We start from the raw sequence: 15646 nt of genomic DNA, 5'->3' as shown, positions 1-15646 counted from the left end.
CAGAACCTGTGCATATTGATTTATTGTTCACAAAGTTGGAAGTGAGGGGAAGAGGGGGGTAGACAGAAGGGGACCCTACTCTCCCACTGGAACTCTGGGACCCACTGGGCACCAGTACTGGGGATTTCAGGATACTCAGCATTGTGAACCCTTTCCCCGCTCTGTGGTCCCTGAAAGAGCCCCACACGTCTGCTCCAGACGTGTCCATGCACACTCATCCTCACACACACTCAGACACACACACAGAGGCAATAAATATGTTCCGTACCAAAGTGCCCCAGCCTGACACTTCAGGTGGGGCCCCTCCAAAAGGGAGGTCTTCTAAGTGCTCAATTTCTTCAAGGACGCTGAGGAAGAATTGGGGAAGGGAAGGGCCAAACTCTACGATCTCAATATGCTGGTTTGAGGCAATTGTGGGGTTTTCCCTGGGAGAGAGTGGGGAAACCTACTGTTTTTCTATAAGCCCGGGCTGCCCCTATCCAGCTGGAGCCCAGGTAGGGGCTGCTCTTGACCCCACCACAAACCGCCTCCTCATAGTCCTTGGGCCCTCCCAAAGGGAAGGAGAAGCAGAGTGCAATGCTCAAAGCTAATACTGATTTGGTTGGCAGCAGCAAGAGAATTGACTGGGGGGTGTCTCACCATCCCAGGGTGATGCTCACATTAACTGGTGTTGCCCCGGCCAAGGGGAGGCAAGAGAGGCCAGCCCAGCAAGGGGGAGATGCTCTTGGTACTCAGAAAAGATGGCCACAACAGCTGGTCCCCAAATCTTCAGTCCCTGGCCTTTGCAACCAGTACCCAAATAATTTAGCACTGGAAACGAGAAATGAAATTTCAGCATCTGCTGGCTGGTCGCTAGGCAACTGCCCAGCAATCAGGAGCTAGGCCTGAAAGACAGGTCTGGTCCCTTTCTATCTTTAGGGCACTGGCTTAGCAACCAGGAGCCCGGCCCTTAGTAACCGGTGTCCCGCCCCACCCGGCTCAGAGGCATACATTGATCTGCTTGGAAAGTTCTCTCTCTAGGTCCAGGATGAGGGCATCAAAGTCTTTGAGGTTCAGGTGCGGGTTGAAAGGCGCTTCGAAGTCATCCTCGAAGTCTGCGGCGCCCGTCGGCTCCCCTGCTTCCTCGTCTTCGCTGTCGCTGCCCGTCACGTGGTCGTAGTCGGGCCCGGAAAGGAAGTCCCGCCCACAGGGCAAAAAGTCCCTCCCGCAAACGCTCCAGTCGCCGGCGTAGCGGTTACTCGGAGGGCTCTCGGGGCCGCCCCGACCGCGGGGCCGAGTCACTACTTCAGGAGCCGCCAGCGGCAAGTGCAGCGGCGGCTGTTGTTTGGGCCGCAAGTACGGGGCGAGGTCCGTAGCCTCTGGGGACCTGTGGGGATCTGCAGAGGGAGAGGGAGGGCTTGTGATGACATTACGTAAAGGCGGCAGCCAGATCTCCGATTGGCTGTTTAGGTAACCAGCCAGATCACGATATCTCTGATTGGCATGTTAAAAAAGCAGCGTCAAGCCTGGATTGGCTGGATCTGAACTGGTTGCTGAGGCAACCAGGCACTGGTTTACTCTGACGAGGAGGCGTGGCTTACTTGAGGCCCGAGAATCTGATTGGCTGCTAGAGAAAGCATTACTGCAGCAGCATGGCTAGGATTGGCGGCGTGAGCTGGGGGCGGACTCACCTGGCCAGGCCTGCAGCAGGTAGTGCAGAACTTCGATGTGTCGTTTGAAGTCCACTGTGTTGGCAAGGCCCGGGCCAGAGCTGCGGCTTCGGGGCCTGCCGGGGTCCTGGCGCGCTGGCAGCAGCACGGGGCCGAAGCACACAGCCAGGTTCTGCGCGGTCATGCGGTTGTGGGTGTGGAAGGAAGAGACGAGGCGCAGGTGGTCCAGGAGAAGCGTCAGCGTGGCCTGAGGAAAGAGGGTTGGGAGGGCATGAGGAATGGGAAAACTGAGGTTCAAGGTCTCACAGCTGGGAGATGACAGAGCTAAGACTTAACCATCAGGTATTAGTATTATGATCCCATTTTGCTGGAGGGGAGACCAAAGGTCACAGCTTTGGAATGACAAAGCTTGGACTTGAACCCATTTCTCTGTGTGTTAGGCTGGGTTGATATTAATCCCATTTTATAGACGAGGGTATTGAGGCACAGAGAGGGTCTGGACTTGTCCAGGATCCTGTAGCCAGGAACTCCTTTGTGCATTTTTGATATATCCTGGCTGTGCAACCATGGGTAACTCACTCAACTGCTTTGGACCTCATTTTCCACTTTTATGAAGTGGGGATACCAATAACTCCTACTTAATGATGCCACAAGCTCCTGGCCATTTCCGGCCCAGGCATGGGTGAAACGTTCTACTAATGTGAGCCCACTCCTTGTCCTACCCACTCCCACCCATGCCCAACTCACCCTCTCGACATCTGGCAGGCAGCTGAGGAGCCCACGGGTACCCTCAGCGCTGGGGGGAGCCCTGCTTGGGGGCCCTCGGGCCATGGCTTCCAGCACCACTTGATAGAGGGGCTGGGTGATGAGTGGTGTGGGCAACTCTCGAAGATAATCCTTGAGGATGCCTGTGGACACAGGGCCCACTCTGGTCAGGGCAACCCTGGCTTCTGGAGGGGTCAGCTGGGGCTGAGAGGAGGGAAGAGGAGGAGGACAGGTGCAGGAAGGTGAAAACAAGGCCATACAGAAGAGGTGAGGTCCCAGAGCGGCCACAGGGACTGCCATGAGGTGAGGGTTGAATGAGGAGCAGGCAGGGGAGGGGAAGAGGCATGCTGACCAGTGATGACATTGATATCGGGGTACAGGTCTTCAGAGAGGCAGACTGCTGCACTGTCCCGCTCAAAGGCATCCCGAAGCTCTTTCTTCACAGCTGCTGAGCCGCATAGACGGTATAGCCCCACTACCTAGGTGTGGGAGCAGAGAGGTAATGTCTTTTTGCTGGGGCTACAGATTGATCAGGGCTCGGTGGGGTGAGGTCTGGAGTTCTGGGCCAGGGTAGCAGTAGGCTGAAAAGTTGGGGGCTAGCTGTAGCCTCATTGGCTGCCTTCCTGCTCCTCTGACACCTGTCATGGGGTCCCTACCTGGCTGCCTGGACAATCTGGATATGTAAATCCTCTGTTTCTATCACTTGTCCTGGTACCCACATCCTTTGACTCAGGAACCTCTGACTCCTTTTCAGTTCACTTGTCACCTCCTCTAGGATGCCTTCCCTGACTACCCAGCAGGTGAGGTCCTGCTCTAAGCTTTCCCAGCTTCTTCAGTCTTATCTCAGCCACAGTGTGATATTTGTACCTTATTATTGGAGTTATGTCTTTCCGTCAGGAGACTCTGAGCTCCAGAAGGGCTGGGATCTGGTATCACTAATTGGGTGGATGACCCATAGGTTTGGGGCTGAGTGCCATGGTCTAGGGCAGTGGTCGGCAAACTCATTAGTCAACAGCGCGGCAAACCGCGGCTCACCGACCACTGGTCTAGGGGGACCTTCTGCCCTTGTCTAGGCTGGGATTGGAGCTAGGAGTATCCCAGGCAGGGTTGGGAGGAAGTCCTTGCCTCAGTATATAGGGCGTCCTGGGGAATGGATCTGAGGTCTGGGGGCTAGTTGGGATGTGGGATGAGGGGCTCACCCGCAGCCCTCGGCGCTCGATCTGCCCAACACACTTCTGAATGACAAGGGGCACCTGGCCCGGGGGCTGCTCCCTCTCCACCAGCAGCCGAAGGGGCAGCCCAAAGACACGGGGCTCAGCTGTGTTGGGTGCTTCCTGCTGCTCTGACAGGGTCAGCTTGGCATACAGCAGCCCCTGAGGCTCCAGGCGCACAGCCAGCTGCTGGGCCTGGCACCCTAAAGACACAAAGGGACTTAAGTGGGGTCTGCCCTCACAGGCTCCTGCGCCCTGGCCTCCTACTCCAATCCACACCCCCACCCTGGGCTTAGTGTCCTGGGCACTCTGGGAGAAGTGCTGAATCCTGTACCCTATGGATCCTTCCCCCGCAGCCAGGCATCCTACCTCGGAAAACCGTGGGCAGCAGCACAGTGCCCTGGGCACAGGGCCGGTGCCTCCGCACACAAGGGTCCCACACCAGCACCAGGGCTCGCAGCAGCCGGGCAGCCTCGAGTTCCAGGTGGAAGGTGTGGTCCAGCTGCAGGAAGTCTGGCCCTCCACGCAGCGGCCCGGTTCGGGCTCTGGCCACTCCATCCACCTGTAGCAGGCAGCAGAGGTCTCTCGGGGTGGCCCCAGGTGCGGGCCGCAGCCCCCCCAGCCCGTACAGGTGCAGGCTGAGGCGGCCCCAGAGTGCGGCCGGGGGCGCCCGGGCCGATGGGCCCACCTCATACGGCTGGAAGGCGGTAGGTGACAGGGGCCCTGCTGGGCGCTCCGGTGAGTCACCATCACTGAGGTACCCAGCCCGCAGGCCTCGAGAGCCCCCGGCCACTGCTGCCCGCCCAGGGGTCCCTACACTGCTGTCCAGGTGGTAACGGCTGATGACAGAGCCAGCGGGGGCGGCCCGCTCACGCTCGCGCTCCCGGCCAGCTCGGGTGCTCCGCAGGCTCAGGCGGCGCCGTAGCTCCGGCAGCTTCTTCATTTTCATGGAGAGGCGTCTGGCGGGGCCTGGGGACTTAGTTCGAGAGGCTTTGGTTGGGGAGTTGGAAGGGGCCACACCTGTGGGAACATCAGAGTTCAGCAACCTGGGCTTGGCATGGGGCTGAGGCCTGTGGTCATCTTGGGGAGCTAGGGTGGGGGTAGGGGAGTGGGTAAGGCTGTGCTCACCTTGTGGGGCCACACCCTCTGGCTCAGCTAAGCCTGGCTGTGGCCCTGGGGTCTCAGGTGCTGGGGGTCTGGGGTCCTCCTCAGGGATGGGGTTGTACCAGATCTCGCCTGCAGGCTCCCCACTGCCAGGTGCCCCAGGCCCCAAACTGGCCTCCTCTGGGGGCTTGGCCCCGCCCAGTACCCATCTTCGGCTGCTGGGCTCCAGGCTCTGCAGGTAGGCCCCCCGTGAGGGACTTCGAGATGCCTCAGGGCTGGGGGGCCCCTCTGCTCCAGCCTGGGACCCTTCGAGGGCCTGGGGCTCTGGCTCTGGAGGGCTGGGTTCCAGGCGTTGGGCTGGGTGGCCTGTTGGAGAGCAAGGGAGTCAGGCCCAGGCCCTCATCCCCCCAAAGAACAGCCCCAGCCCAGGCTCTTCCCCCAGCAGGGGCTGGGATGTTTGTTTGGAATGGGATTGGTTGCCAGTTTAGAGTCCACCCCATCTCAGTCCCCGAGGTCCCTAATGTCCCTCTGCCTCTGGCCTCAGGGGTCCTCTGGTGGGGCTCTGTGTTCCTGGCTGATTCTCCACCCCTCTCATGAACCCTGACATGGACCCTTGCCCCTGTTGCTTCTTTCTCACTGGGTGGCTTAGGGCAAGTCACTTCCCATCTCGGAGCCCCAGTGTGTCCGGTGACACAGGGGATTTGATGCTCTTTCCAGGGGGGCTTCAGGGAGCTGGGCGTGTGCTTGCTCGGAAGACAGGAGCATGACCTTGAGCACAGGGTTCTCCTTTCCCGCAGCATGTTACTCTCCTCCCCCCAAGTCTGTCTTCCAAATTCTGCCCCTCCCGGGAGTGGGCCATCTCTCAGCCCAGACCAGAACCCCCGGTCAGTGCCTTGGCGCCTCCCTTTGCTCCACTCTCCCCTCCGACATCCCAGGCTGTTTCCTGTGTGTGTTTGTGCGTGGGCACCAGTCCCATCTCTCTACTCTGGGAATCTTTGGGAAGGGCTGGTGGGGAGGTCCGATCCAGGAGTCATCTGGTCTCCCTCCTTAACTCCTTCCTTCCTCGGACTTCCTGTCCTAGGCAGCTCCCATTTCTTTTAGGTCTCGTCTTGCTTGCCTGCAGACTCCCTCCTCCCCTCACCTCCGACTTCCACCCACAGGACTCTCTCCCGGCTCTCTATTAGGAGCATAGTCCAAAGAGCTGTTTCAGTCACTTCACTAACCCTGGGCAAATTACCCAACTGCGGCGTGCCTCAGTTTCCCCATCTGCATCAAGGGGACAGTTGCCTGGGGCTGCTGAAGGTGGATGCAGCTGCAGTCACTGCTTAATAATAGGTGGGAGGGGTGAGGGGCGCCTACTAGGATTGAGGCGCCAGGTCTCCCTCCTGCAGAAGTGCGCTCCCCATCTCCTATCTCGGGTCTCCAGGGCTCAGAGTGCCCCTTGTCCTGACTGGGCTCAGTGTCCCAGCTCCCAGCTCCTCCTCAGCGCCTCCACTCTCCAGGCGCACCGTATCGGCCCATTTCCTGTCAGGGGCGAGGCCCCCTCCCGGGCCTCCCAAGGAGCCCGCAGCCTGGCATCCTGGGCTGGGCGCACATAACGGTCCGCGCCCCTCTTCCCCCAGCCCCTTCCTTCCAGGACCTCTGCCCGTCCGGATCCCTCACCCCAGCCCGCAGCGGGCTCCGCCGGGCTCCCCTGTCCCCTCAGCAGCCTCTCCTTGGGCCCCGGGACCCCCTCCAGGCCAGGCGGTGCTCGGCGCCCCTCCTTCGTCCCCTGTCCCGCTCACCGCGCTCCTTGGCATCCGACTTTTTCCGGGGAAGTTTCTCCCGGCCCCGCAGGCGGGAGAAGGTTTTCCTGAGCAGCGGCTCAGCCATGCTGGGGCCCCGGCCAGGCCGAGTGCGAGCCCTGGGTCCGGCCGCGCCGCCCGCCTGCCCGCCCCACCCGGGCAGTCGCGCCCCGCCCGCCTCCCGCCCAGCGCCAGCAGGAAGCGCATTCCGGGAATGCTTGGCCCAAACTTTTTTTTTTTTCCCCCTTCCCGCGGCCTGAGCGGGCGATGCTGGGAGTTGTAGTCGCCCCGGCCGGGAGGGGAGAGAAGGAGGGCTCTGGGCTACCTCCCTGGGCTCCAACTCCGATATCTATCGCGGCGCAGCCCGGGGCCCCAGTCCTACCTCTTTTCCCCTCTCCTTTGGTGATCGCTAATTCTCTTGGTTTTATCTCCAAAACGCATCCTGCACGTGACCTTTCTACTCCCCCATATACTGCTCTAACCTGTTGCAAACTCTTCCTTAGTCTCCTGGATGCCACAGTGCCTCCTCCTCCTCCTCCTCCTCCATCTAATTCTATCTCCTCCCCAATTCCAGTTCCTACTGCTGTTTAACAAACAATCCCCGAACTCGGTGGCGTAAAACAGCCGTTGTATTGATGCGCACAGACGTGGTGGGTCAGGAGTTGGGGCAGGGCAGAGCTGACACTGATTGCCTCTGCCCCTTAGTTGGAAAGACGTTGAGGCGAATCATCTGGAGGCATGTTCACTCACAGATCTTGCAACTGATACCAGCTGTGGGCTGGGGCACCTACAGGGGCCTCTTGTCCTGGGAGGTATGCAGGCTTCTTACACAGCCATCCAGGGCTCCAAAAGTGCTGTATTACCTTTCCTGACCCACCCACCATCACAGTGTGCCACTCTGGCACCAGATTCAAGGGGAAGGGACATAGACACCGTCTCTCTCAGTGGGTGATGTGTCAAGGTGACCTTGTGCAAGAGGATGTGGGATGAGACAGATTATTGGGGTGGTTTTGGAAAAGTTAACTCCCCTCATCCCTACATTCCATTCTCCACACACAGCACCCAGAGTGGACTTAAAAAGCTGAAATCTGATCATGGCACACCCCTGCTGAACAGTCTTCTTGTGACTGCTCACCCCACCTAGAATAAAATCCAGATCCCCACGAATAAAATCCAGTTCCAACAAAACTTCTGCCTTCATCTCCTTTGTTGTCCCCAGCACTCAGCTCAGCCTCCTCTCTGGGACTCATTCACAAACTATTCCTGGCCCAGGCCCTTTGTACATGCAGTTTCCTCTGCCTCAGAAACCTTGGTGGTTCTTTTTAAAAAATGTATTTTCATTGATTTCAGAGAGGAAGGGAGAGAGAGATAGAAACATCAATGATGAGAGAGAATAATTGATCAGCTGCCTCCTACACGCACCCCACTGGGGATCGAGCCCACAACCCGGGCATGTGCCATGACTGGGACTTGGACCATGACCTCCTAGTTCATAGGTTGATGCTCAACTGCGGAGCCAAGCTGGCTGGGCAAAACCTTCATTCTTCTGAAGCTGTCTCTTTCGCATCTTTTAGTTTCAATGGCACCTCCTTGGGAGGCCCTCCCTGACAACCTACCACCACCCAGTCACGATTACATCACTGTATTTCATTTCTTTGAATACTTGCTTCAGCTTAAACTTAATAGCACCAGTAGTTTGTTCTAGTTCAGTGGTCGGCAAACTCATTAGTCAACAGAGCGGCAAACCGCAGCTCGCGAGCCGCATGTGGCTCGCGAGCCTCAGTTTGCCAACTACTGTTCTAGTTTATCTACGTCCACCAGATGCTTGTCTGTCTATTTCACTGCTGAATGTTCAGGTAGGAGATCAGGTGCCAGGTGATGGAGTTTTGAACAAGATGGGTGGCTAGAAGGCCTGGACAGAGAAAGTGTGTTTGCTTATGGTGTCTCAATGTAGATCTATGTGTTTATTCTACTTAGTGATCTTTGAGCTTCTTGGATGTGTAGATTCATATCTTTCATCAATGTTGGGAAGTTTTTGGCCATTATTTCTTCAACTATTCTTTCTGCACCCTTCTCTTTTCTCTTTCTGGGAGACCCATTATGTAGATGTTGGTATGTTGGTAGTGTCTCACAGGTCTCTTAGCTCTGTGTATTTTCCTTGGATGTATGTGTGTTTGGGAGGAGTCAGGCTGGAGAGGGATGGGGTGCACCTCATCAGATCCCTGCCCAGATGTCTTTGAGGTAGCTGCCGATAGTGGGGAGAGTGGTTGGGGGTAAGACAACACCTATTTACAAGTCCAAGGCAGGGGGTGTAGGACTAGGGTTTTCTTGGGGTACCCTAGAACCTCAGAGGAGCTGGAGGCCAATATGGGGGTGAGAGCAGCCCTTGGCCCCACCCATATCACATCAAATAATTAAAAAGCAGCCATATCAATATTTATTATTTTTTTTGGTAAACCTTTTGGGAGGGTTTCTGTACGATTTCTGTTACATTTATTTGGCTATGTAGCTCATATTACATTTGTCTCTGGTTCTTTCTCAGCAATAAGGAATTCTTGATAAGTGAGAACAAATGATCTATAAACTGTATAATGAAATTATTATAAATGCTAAACTTCACACTTTGTGATATTTGTACTATTATTCATCTGGATTTTGGAAGTTGCAATTTGGATTTTGGAGCCCGTGTGTGTGTGTGTGTGTGTGTGTGTGTGTGTGTGTGTGTGTGCGCGCGTGCGTGCGCGTTTTCTTTTCCCCAAATGTTCTCACTGGCTGTAGAACCTGATGTGCTGTGCTTATGGTAACTGGTGGGTAATTCAGCCCCCAATATATATGTGGAATTTTGGAAAGAAGAAATGCAGGTAGAGGGGGTTGGCCAGGTTTGAGCAGAGCTCTGCACCCCTGTGGCAGACAATGGGATTTGGTGGATAAGTAAGCCAGTTCCCTCACCCCTCACGTGGGATGGCTGAGGTGTATGTTCTGGTGACTGACCCATAGAAGTCCCTATGGGATTAAGCTCCAGCTGCTCACAGTGGAAACTTGCATATCAATGTACTCTACCAACTTCATTCCCTTCCCAGTTTCACTTCTCCAGCTTCTTCCACCATTTCCTGGATCACTTCCCAAGTAAACTACTTGCACTTGAATCTTTATCTCCGTTTCCTCATCAGGTCAAGGAGAGAGGACTCAGAAGGAACCAACCCTACTGATGCCTTGAGGTCTACAGACTCTCAGCCTTCAAAAATGAGAAAATAAATTTCCATTGTTTAAGCCACCCAGTTGGAGTGTTTTGTTATGGCAGCTCTAGGGACCTGATACAGTGGCCAACCCTCAATGAGAACCCTGGACACTAAGACTCAGGTAAGCTTCCCTGGTTGGCAGTGCATCACACACATCATTGCTGGCAGAATTAAGCACTGTCCACACAACTCTACAGGAAGGACAACCGAAGCTTGTACCTGGTCTCTCCTGCACCCCATCCCATGTGCCTTTTATCTTGGCTGAGTTTAATCCATATTCTTTCCCTGTAATAAACTATGAGTATAACAGCTTTGCTGAGTTCTCTGAGTCCTTCTAGTGAGGAAGGTCTTGGGGATCTCCCACTATGCAGGTTCACAGAAATGGTAGTGACTTCTCAAGTCCCTGTCATGCGTACACTTGGGAGTAAGAGCTCCCCCTCCAGGACCTTGGGTGCCAGTCTTATTGAGTCCTTCTTCATGCTTTGCCAGCAGCAGCTTTGTAGCCATTTCCACCAGCTGATCTACCTTTTGCTCCCCAGAGCCCCACATGGGGCAGGATTTGAGCCGTTCCAAGCTGCAGTGTGACTTTAGCCAAGTCACCCACCTGGGAGGCCATCAGTGTCATGATGGAGAGAGGAGAGTTCAGGTTTTGGGGGTCACTCTAAGCTGGACTGGAATCCCCCTGCCCAAATCCAGCATGTGGCCTTGTGATAGTCAGTTGCCCTCTCTGAACTGTATGTAGTGTTTGAATCTCCAAAATTGCTTTGAATCACCCAACAAAATCCCATATGGAGAGAAAGAAGTATTATTGTACTCTGACAATGGCCAGCATCACTCTGATCCTTCAGATTTAGGTAAAATGGGCTCAACCCCCTTCCAACCCATCACTGAGATATTGGAGAATCCCTAGATGATTATTTTCTCACAGTTACTGCTGAGTTAAATAGTTCTATTGTGAGTTTGCTGTTCCTGCTTCTTTCCTTGATGTCACCAAGGTGACAAACTTTGCTGAAAGTTGGGGAATGGAGGAAGAATTTACATCACATACCACAGCAACTTAACCTTGGCATCTCTGTTCCAACCCAGCCTACCTCAGTCATCTCATCTGGCATCCTACAGTCTTTTTATCATGCTGTCTCCTTATTAATTTCATTCACTCAACAAATATATTTTGAGTGGCCACTATACTAAGTGTGAGGGTATGGAGCTGGGCAAGGTAAACAGAATATGGTCTCACCCCCCAGTTCTCAGTCAAGTGGGGGAAATAGACATTCATAAAAGAATCACACAGCCGAAACCGGTTTGGCTCAGTGGATAGAGCGTCGGCCTGCGGACTGAAGGGTCCCGGGTTCGATTCCGGTCGAGGGCATGTACCTTGGTTGTGGGCACATCCCCAGTGGGAGGTGTGCAGGAGGCATCTGATCGATGTTTCTCTCTCATCGATGTTTCTAGCTCTCTATCCCTCTCCCTTCCTCTCTGTAAAATATCAATAAAATATATTAAAAAAAAAAAAGAATCACACAAATGGCCTGGCTGGCATAGCTCAGTGGTTGAGCATCAACCTATGAACCAGAGGTCATGGTTCAATTCCTGGTCAGGGCACATGCCTGGGTTTGAGGCTTGATCCCCAGTGTGGGGTGTGCAGGAGGCAGTAGATCAATGATTCTCTCTCCTCACTAATGTTGCTCTCTCTCTCTCTCTTTCTCTTCTTCTGTGAAATCAATAAAAATAAAGAATCACACAAATGAATATAAAAGCACTGATGTGGTGAGGAGAATGAGAGGATAGTGAGTATATCAGGGCACATGATTAACTGGGGCAGGGAGGGGGAGAGGAGAATCTTCCTCGAGGAAGTGGGGTTTGCATGGCATTAACTCGGGGAGGATGTGAGGAAGTGGGAGCAGTATATGCAAAGGGCCTGTGGCACCACTTTCAGAAGATCTATTTCTGCAGTATTTTTTACTTTTTTTAAAAAAACTTACATGTCATATTTTATCACTACATTTTGGGGGAGAAGAGCACATAGAAGGTAGATATTAGTTGTGAATCTTTCTGAATCCTTTTGATGACTTCAATACATTATTTTCAATGGAACAGTTAAAAAAAGGACAATATTCCATTACATGTAAAATGATAGGATATTCAAGATTCAGTGTCTATAAGGTTTCATGGTGCTCAGCCATGCCCATTCCTTGATATATTTTCTATGGTGGCTTCCACTCTAAGCAGCAGAGCTGAGGCATTGTGACAGAAACTGTCTGACCCATGAAGCTGATGATATTTATTCTCTGGCCCTTAAAGAAAAAATTTTCTGACTTCAGATCCATGGCTCACTAGCGGGTTGGTTCTATAGCACAGGCCCTCCGCATGTCCCTGCTTAACTCTATCACGGTTGCCTCTACCCTGTGGACCAATTGGTGGTGAGGGCTGACCCCTGCCACCCTCCACAGCCCCCTGCACACCCCAGTCCCTTCTCACTGTGGGTTGTTTCTCTGAACAAGTTGAGGCTTCATCCCACCATGGGAACTTTGCACATGCTGTTCCCTCTCAAGGGCGGATTACACTTGTGGAGCTGGGCCAGTTCACAGCTAGGATGTTTCTGAAAAGAGCTTTAGATCCATCTTGTAAAATGATACTATCGCCACCTGGTGGCCACTGCCTCAAACTGTAGCTGCAATTCTTTTTTTTTTTTTTTTTAAATAAGTAAAAAAATATGTATTTTTATTGATTTCAGAGAGGAAAGGAGAGGGAGAGAGAGATAGAAACATCATTGATGAGAGAGAATCATTGAATGGCTGCCTCCTGCATTGGGGATTGAGCCCACAACCCGGGTATGTACTCTGACTGGAAATCAAACCATGACCTCCTGGTTTATAGGTCAACGCTCAACCACTGAGCCATGCCTGCCGGGCCAAATTCTCCCTTCTTATAAGGACAACAGTAGTCATACTGGATCAGAACCCATGATCAAATTCTGAGGTCCTGGAGCTTAGACTTTGACATAGTTTTTTTGGAGGACACAATTCATAACCCCAACACTCTGACATTCCAGGCCACCCCATCTGCTTGTTGCTGATCATGCCTGTAGAATTATATTGGGTTTGGAGTCAGTTATAGGACATCATAGGAAACACATGGATTCTGGAGCTCACCCAGGGCCTGTGTCCTCAAACTGTGACCCATGGATTCCCCACATCAGCCGCCTGGAGAGTTTATGGAGAAGGCAGATTATTTTGTAAAAAAAATATTTTTATTGATTTCAGAGAGGAAGGAAGAGGGAGAGCAAGATAGAAACATCAATGATGAGAGAGAGTCATTGACCGGCTACCTCCAGCATTCTCCCTATTGGGGACGGAGCCCAGGCATGTGCCCTTGACTGGAATCGAACCTGGGACCCTTTAGTCCATAGGCTGGTGCTCTATCCACTGAGCCAAACCAGCTAGGTCAAGAAGGCAAATTCTAAAGTCCAGTGTCAGCCCAATGAATCACAATCCCCTGAGCCCATGCCATGGTCTCCTGGGATCCAGTGCGGGGCTGGGAAGGCATGCATTGAAGGCCTGTTGATGACGACAATTCCCACCCAAAGTCATGGCCACAAGGCCCTCCGTGATACCTGGTGGCTGCTGAAACCAATTACAAGAGAGATAACCTAATCAGATACTATCAAAGTTCGTCCCCAGGTCACTAAGGAAGCAAGGCTAAGTAGCTGGCTTTATCAATATTAAAATGAGAGTAGCCAATTTTTTGTTTGGCTAGTATTATCCACATAGCAATCCTATAAGGCTGATACCCCAGAGAAGGCTAACTGAAAGTATTCCCTGATACTGTGATCTTCACAGGGAAGATAAATCCGGGGAAATGCATGCCTCTCCCTTTGGGTTCCTGTGGCTCTTTATTCATCTCTTTGTGACACATTTGTCATATTGTAATGATTTATTTACATGTCTCTATCCCACTAGATCTGAACACCTTGACGTCAGGGATAGCGTGCATCTCATTCTCCTCAGCACCCTACTGTGGTCCTGGAACACAGTAGGTGCTCAATACCTGTTCTGCCCTAGGACTGAGAGGAGGTGGTTCTGCTGAGGAGCTTCCTCAGGGCTGCCTTTATGTCCTTGTTCCTTAGACTGTAGATAAATGGGTTCAGCATGGGGATGACCACCCCGCACATCAGGGCAGCTGCCTTGTCCTTCTGGGAGGAGGTGAGAGATGCGGGATGCAAGTACACGGCAAAGATGGTGCCATAGAACAGTGACACCACAGTGAGGTGGGAGCCACAAGTGGAGAAAGCTTTCCATTTGCCCTGAGCAGAAGGGATCTTGAAGACTGCCCGGAAGATGCAGGTGTAAGAGAGGAGAATGCACAAGAGTGGGCTGATGCCCATGAGAATGCCAAAAGCAAAGATCACAAGCTCATTGGTGTGGGTGTTGGAGCAGGAGAGCTTCAGCAGGGGTATGAGGTCACAGAAGAAGTGGGGGATTTCAGAGCCTGCGCAGAAGGTCAGCTGAGCCATGAGGCAGGTGTGCACGAGTGACTGGAGGTTGGTGATCAGCCACGGCCCACCGACCAGCAGCCCACAGACACGGGGGCTCATGATGACCAAGTAGCGCAGAGGGTAGACAATGGCCACAAACCGATCAATGGCCATCGTTGCCAGGAGGAAGCTGTCCATGGTCCCGAACAGGTGGAAGGCATACATCTGGACAAGGCAGCCGGCAAAAGGGATGGCTCGGCTCTGGGACCAGAGGTTTGCCAGCATCTTGGGGACAGTGGTAGATGAGAAGAAGGCATCGACAAGGGACAGGTTGGAGAGGAAGAAATACATGGGTGTGTGGAGGTGGGAGACTGAGACAATGGCTAGGATGATGAGCAGGTTCCCAAAGACAGTGATCAGGTACATGGAGAGGAACAGCCCAAAGAGGAGGGCATGATACTCTGGGTTTTCTGAGAGTCCCAGGAGGAGGAATTCTGAGACTACTGTTTGATTTCCTGGTTCCATGAGCAGTCTTTGTCTACTGAAAAAAAAAAAGGGGGTGGGGTGGGTGGGTGGGTGCGAGAGGGAAGCAACATAAAGCAGGGAGTCAGAGATGCAGTCCTAGTCCCAGTTCTCCACTGAGATCTGTAGGATTCCATGACAATCCATGGAATCCTTACAGCAAATCTTTTTGTTCTGCTACCTTCAGTGGATTTCTGTTTCTCCAAATTAAACCATCCATGCCTGAGATAGTCTGTATCTCAAAGACCTGAGTTGTTTAAAGACAACCTGCATATTTTTCATAAACATCTCTGTGTCTCTTCAGAAGAGCAAAGATTTGTAAAAACAAAATAAAGTGGGACCAAACCTAAACTAACACAGTTTTATTTTTTTTAGATTAAAAAAATGTTTATTGATTTTAGAGAGAGAGGAAGGGAGAAGGATAGAGAAATAGAAACATGGATGAGAGAGAAACATCCATCAGCTGCCTCCTGCACACCCCCTACTGGGGATTAAGCCTGAAACCTGGGCATGTGCCATGACAGGGAATCAAACCTGTAACCTCTTGGTCCATGGGTCAGTGCTCAACCATGAACCACATCGGCCAGGCAGCAATTGTTTTTGTTTTTTAATGATGCCTTTTTATCAAGTCTTTCCAAAGCATTCAACTTGTGTTTCATAAAACCACATTTTCCCCTCCCTCCCTCCCTCTCTCCCTCCCTTTCTTCTTCTTGTAGTTCTTTCATTTAGGTAACATCTAATTAAATGATACAATTGCAACAGCAACTATAACCAGTGTAACCTGGTTGAGGATTACCTAAAGTGATTAAACTCAACTGATTAGAGTAGAAATGCTCCAGTGAGCTAGCATGTAGTTTTCTGGCCTGAGCATGCTGTATGCTGGGACAGCAGTCAGTGT

At 52.7% G+C, this 15646-nt stretch overlaps 2 protein-coding genes across 3 annotated transcripts; both read right to left on the bottom strand.

Moving 5' to 3' along the window:
* Nucleotides 1-5: 5 nt before the first annotated feature.
* SYDE1 (synapse defective Rho GTPase homolog 1) lies at nucleotides 6-6671 on the bottom strand. Of its 2 annotated transcripts, XM_080673007.1 has the most exons (9): nucleotides 6514-6646; nucleotides 4754-5095; nucleotides 3995-4645; nucleotides 3614-3828; nucleotides 2767-2893; nucleotides 2397-2557; nucleotides 1671-1896; nucleotides 991-1376; nucleotides 6-810 (listed from the first exon to the last, which is right to left on the bottom strand). In XM_080673007.1, exons 1-9 carry the CDS (start codon nucleotides 6599-6601, stop codon nucleotides 805-807), a joined length of 2202 nt encoding a protein of 733 aa, XP_080529133.1. In that variant the 5' UTR covers nucleotides 6602-6646; the 3' UTR covers nucleotides 6-804. The 2 variants fall into 2 exon arrangements, with proteins under 2 accessions (XP_080529133.1, XP_080529132.1); XM_080673006.1 differs by having other exon boundaries at nucleotides 6-1376; nucleotides 6514-6671.
* A 7138-nt stretch (nucleotides 6672-13809) lies between these two features.
* OR1I1 (olfactory receptor family 1 subfamily I member 1) lies at nucleotides 13810-14751 on the bottom strand (the record flags this gene model as incomplete). Its single annotated transcript, XM_080673016.1, has 1 exon — nucleotides 13810-14751. The coding sequence occupies one exon, from the start codon at nucleotides 14749-14751 to the stop codon at nucleotides 13810-13812; it is 942 nt and encodes a 313-aa protein (XP_080529142.1).
* Between the last annotated feature and the right edge of the window lie 895 nt (nucleotides 14752-15646).

Source organism: Plecotus auritus, assembly GCF_963455305.1.
Source record: "Plecotus auritus genome assembly, chromosome: 6".
NCBI classification, from domain to species: Eukaryota; Metazoa; Chordata; class Mammalia; order Chiroptera; family Vespertilionidae; genus Plecotus; species Plecotus auritus.
Note: the sequence above shows the minus strand (reverse complement) of the source record. Positions and strands in the feature narration are given on the sequence as shown.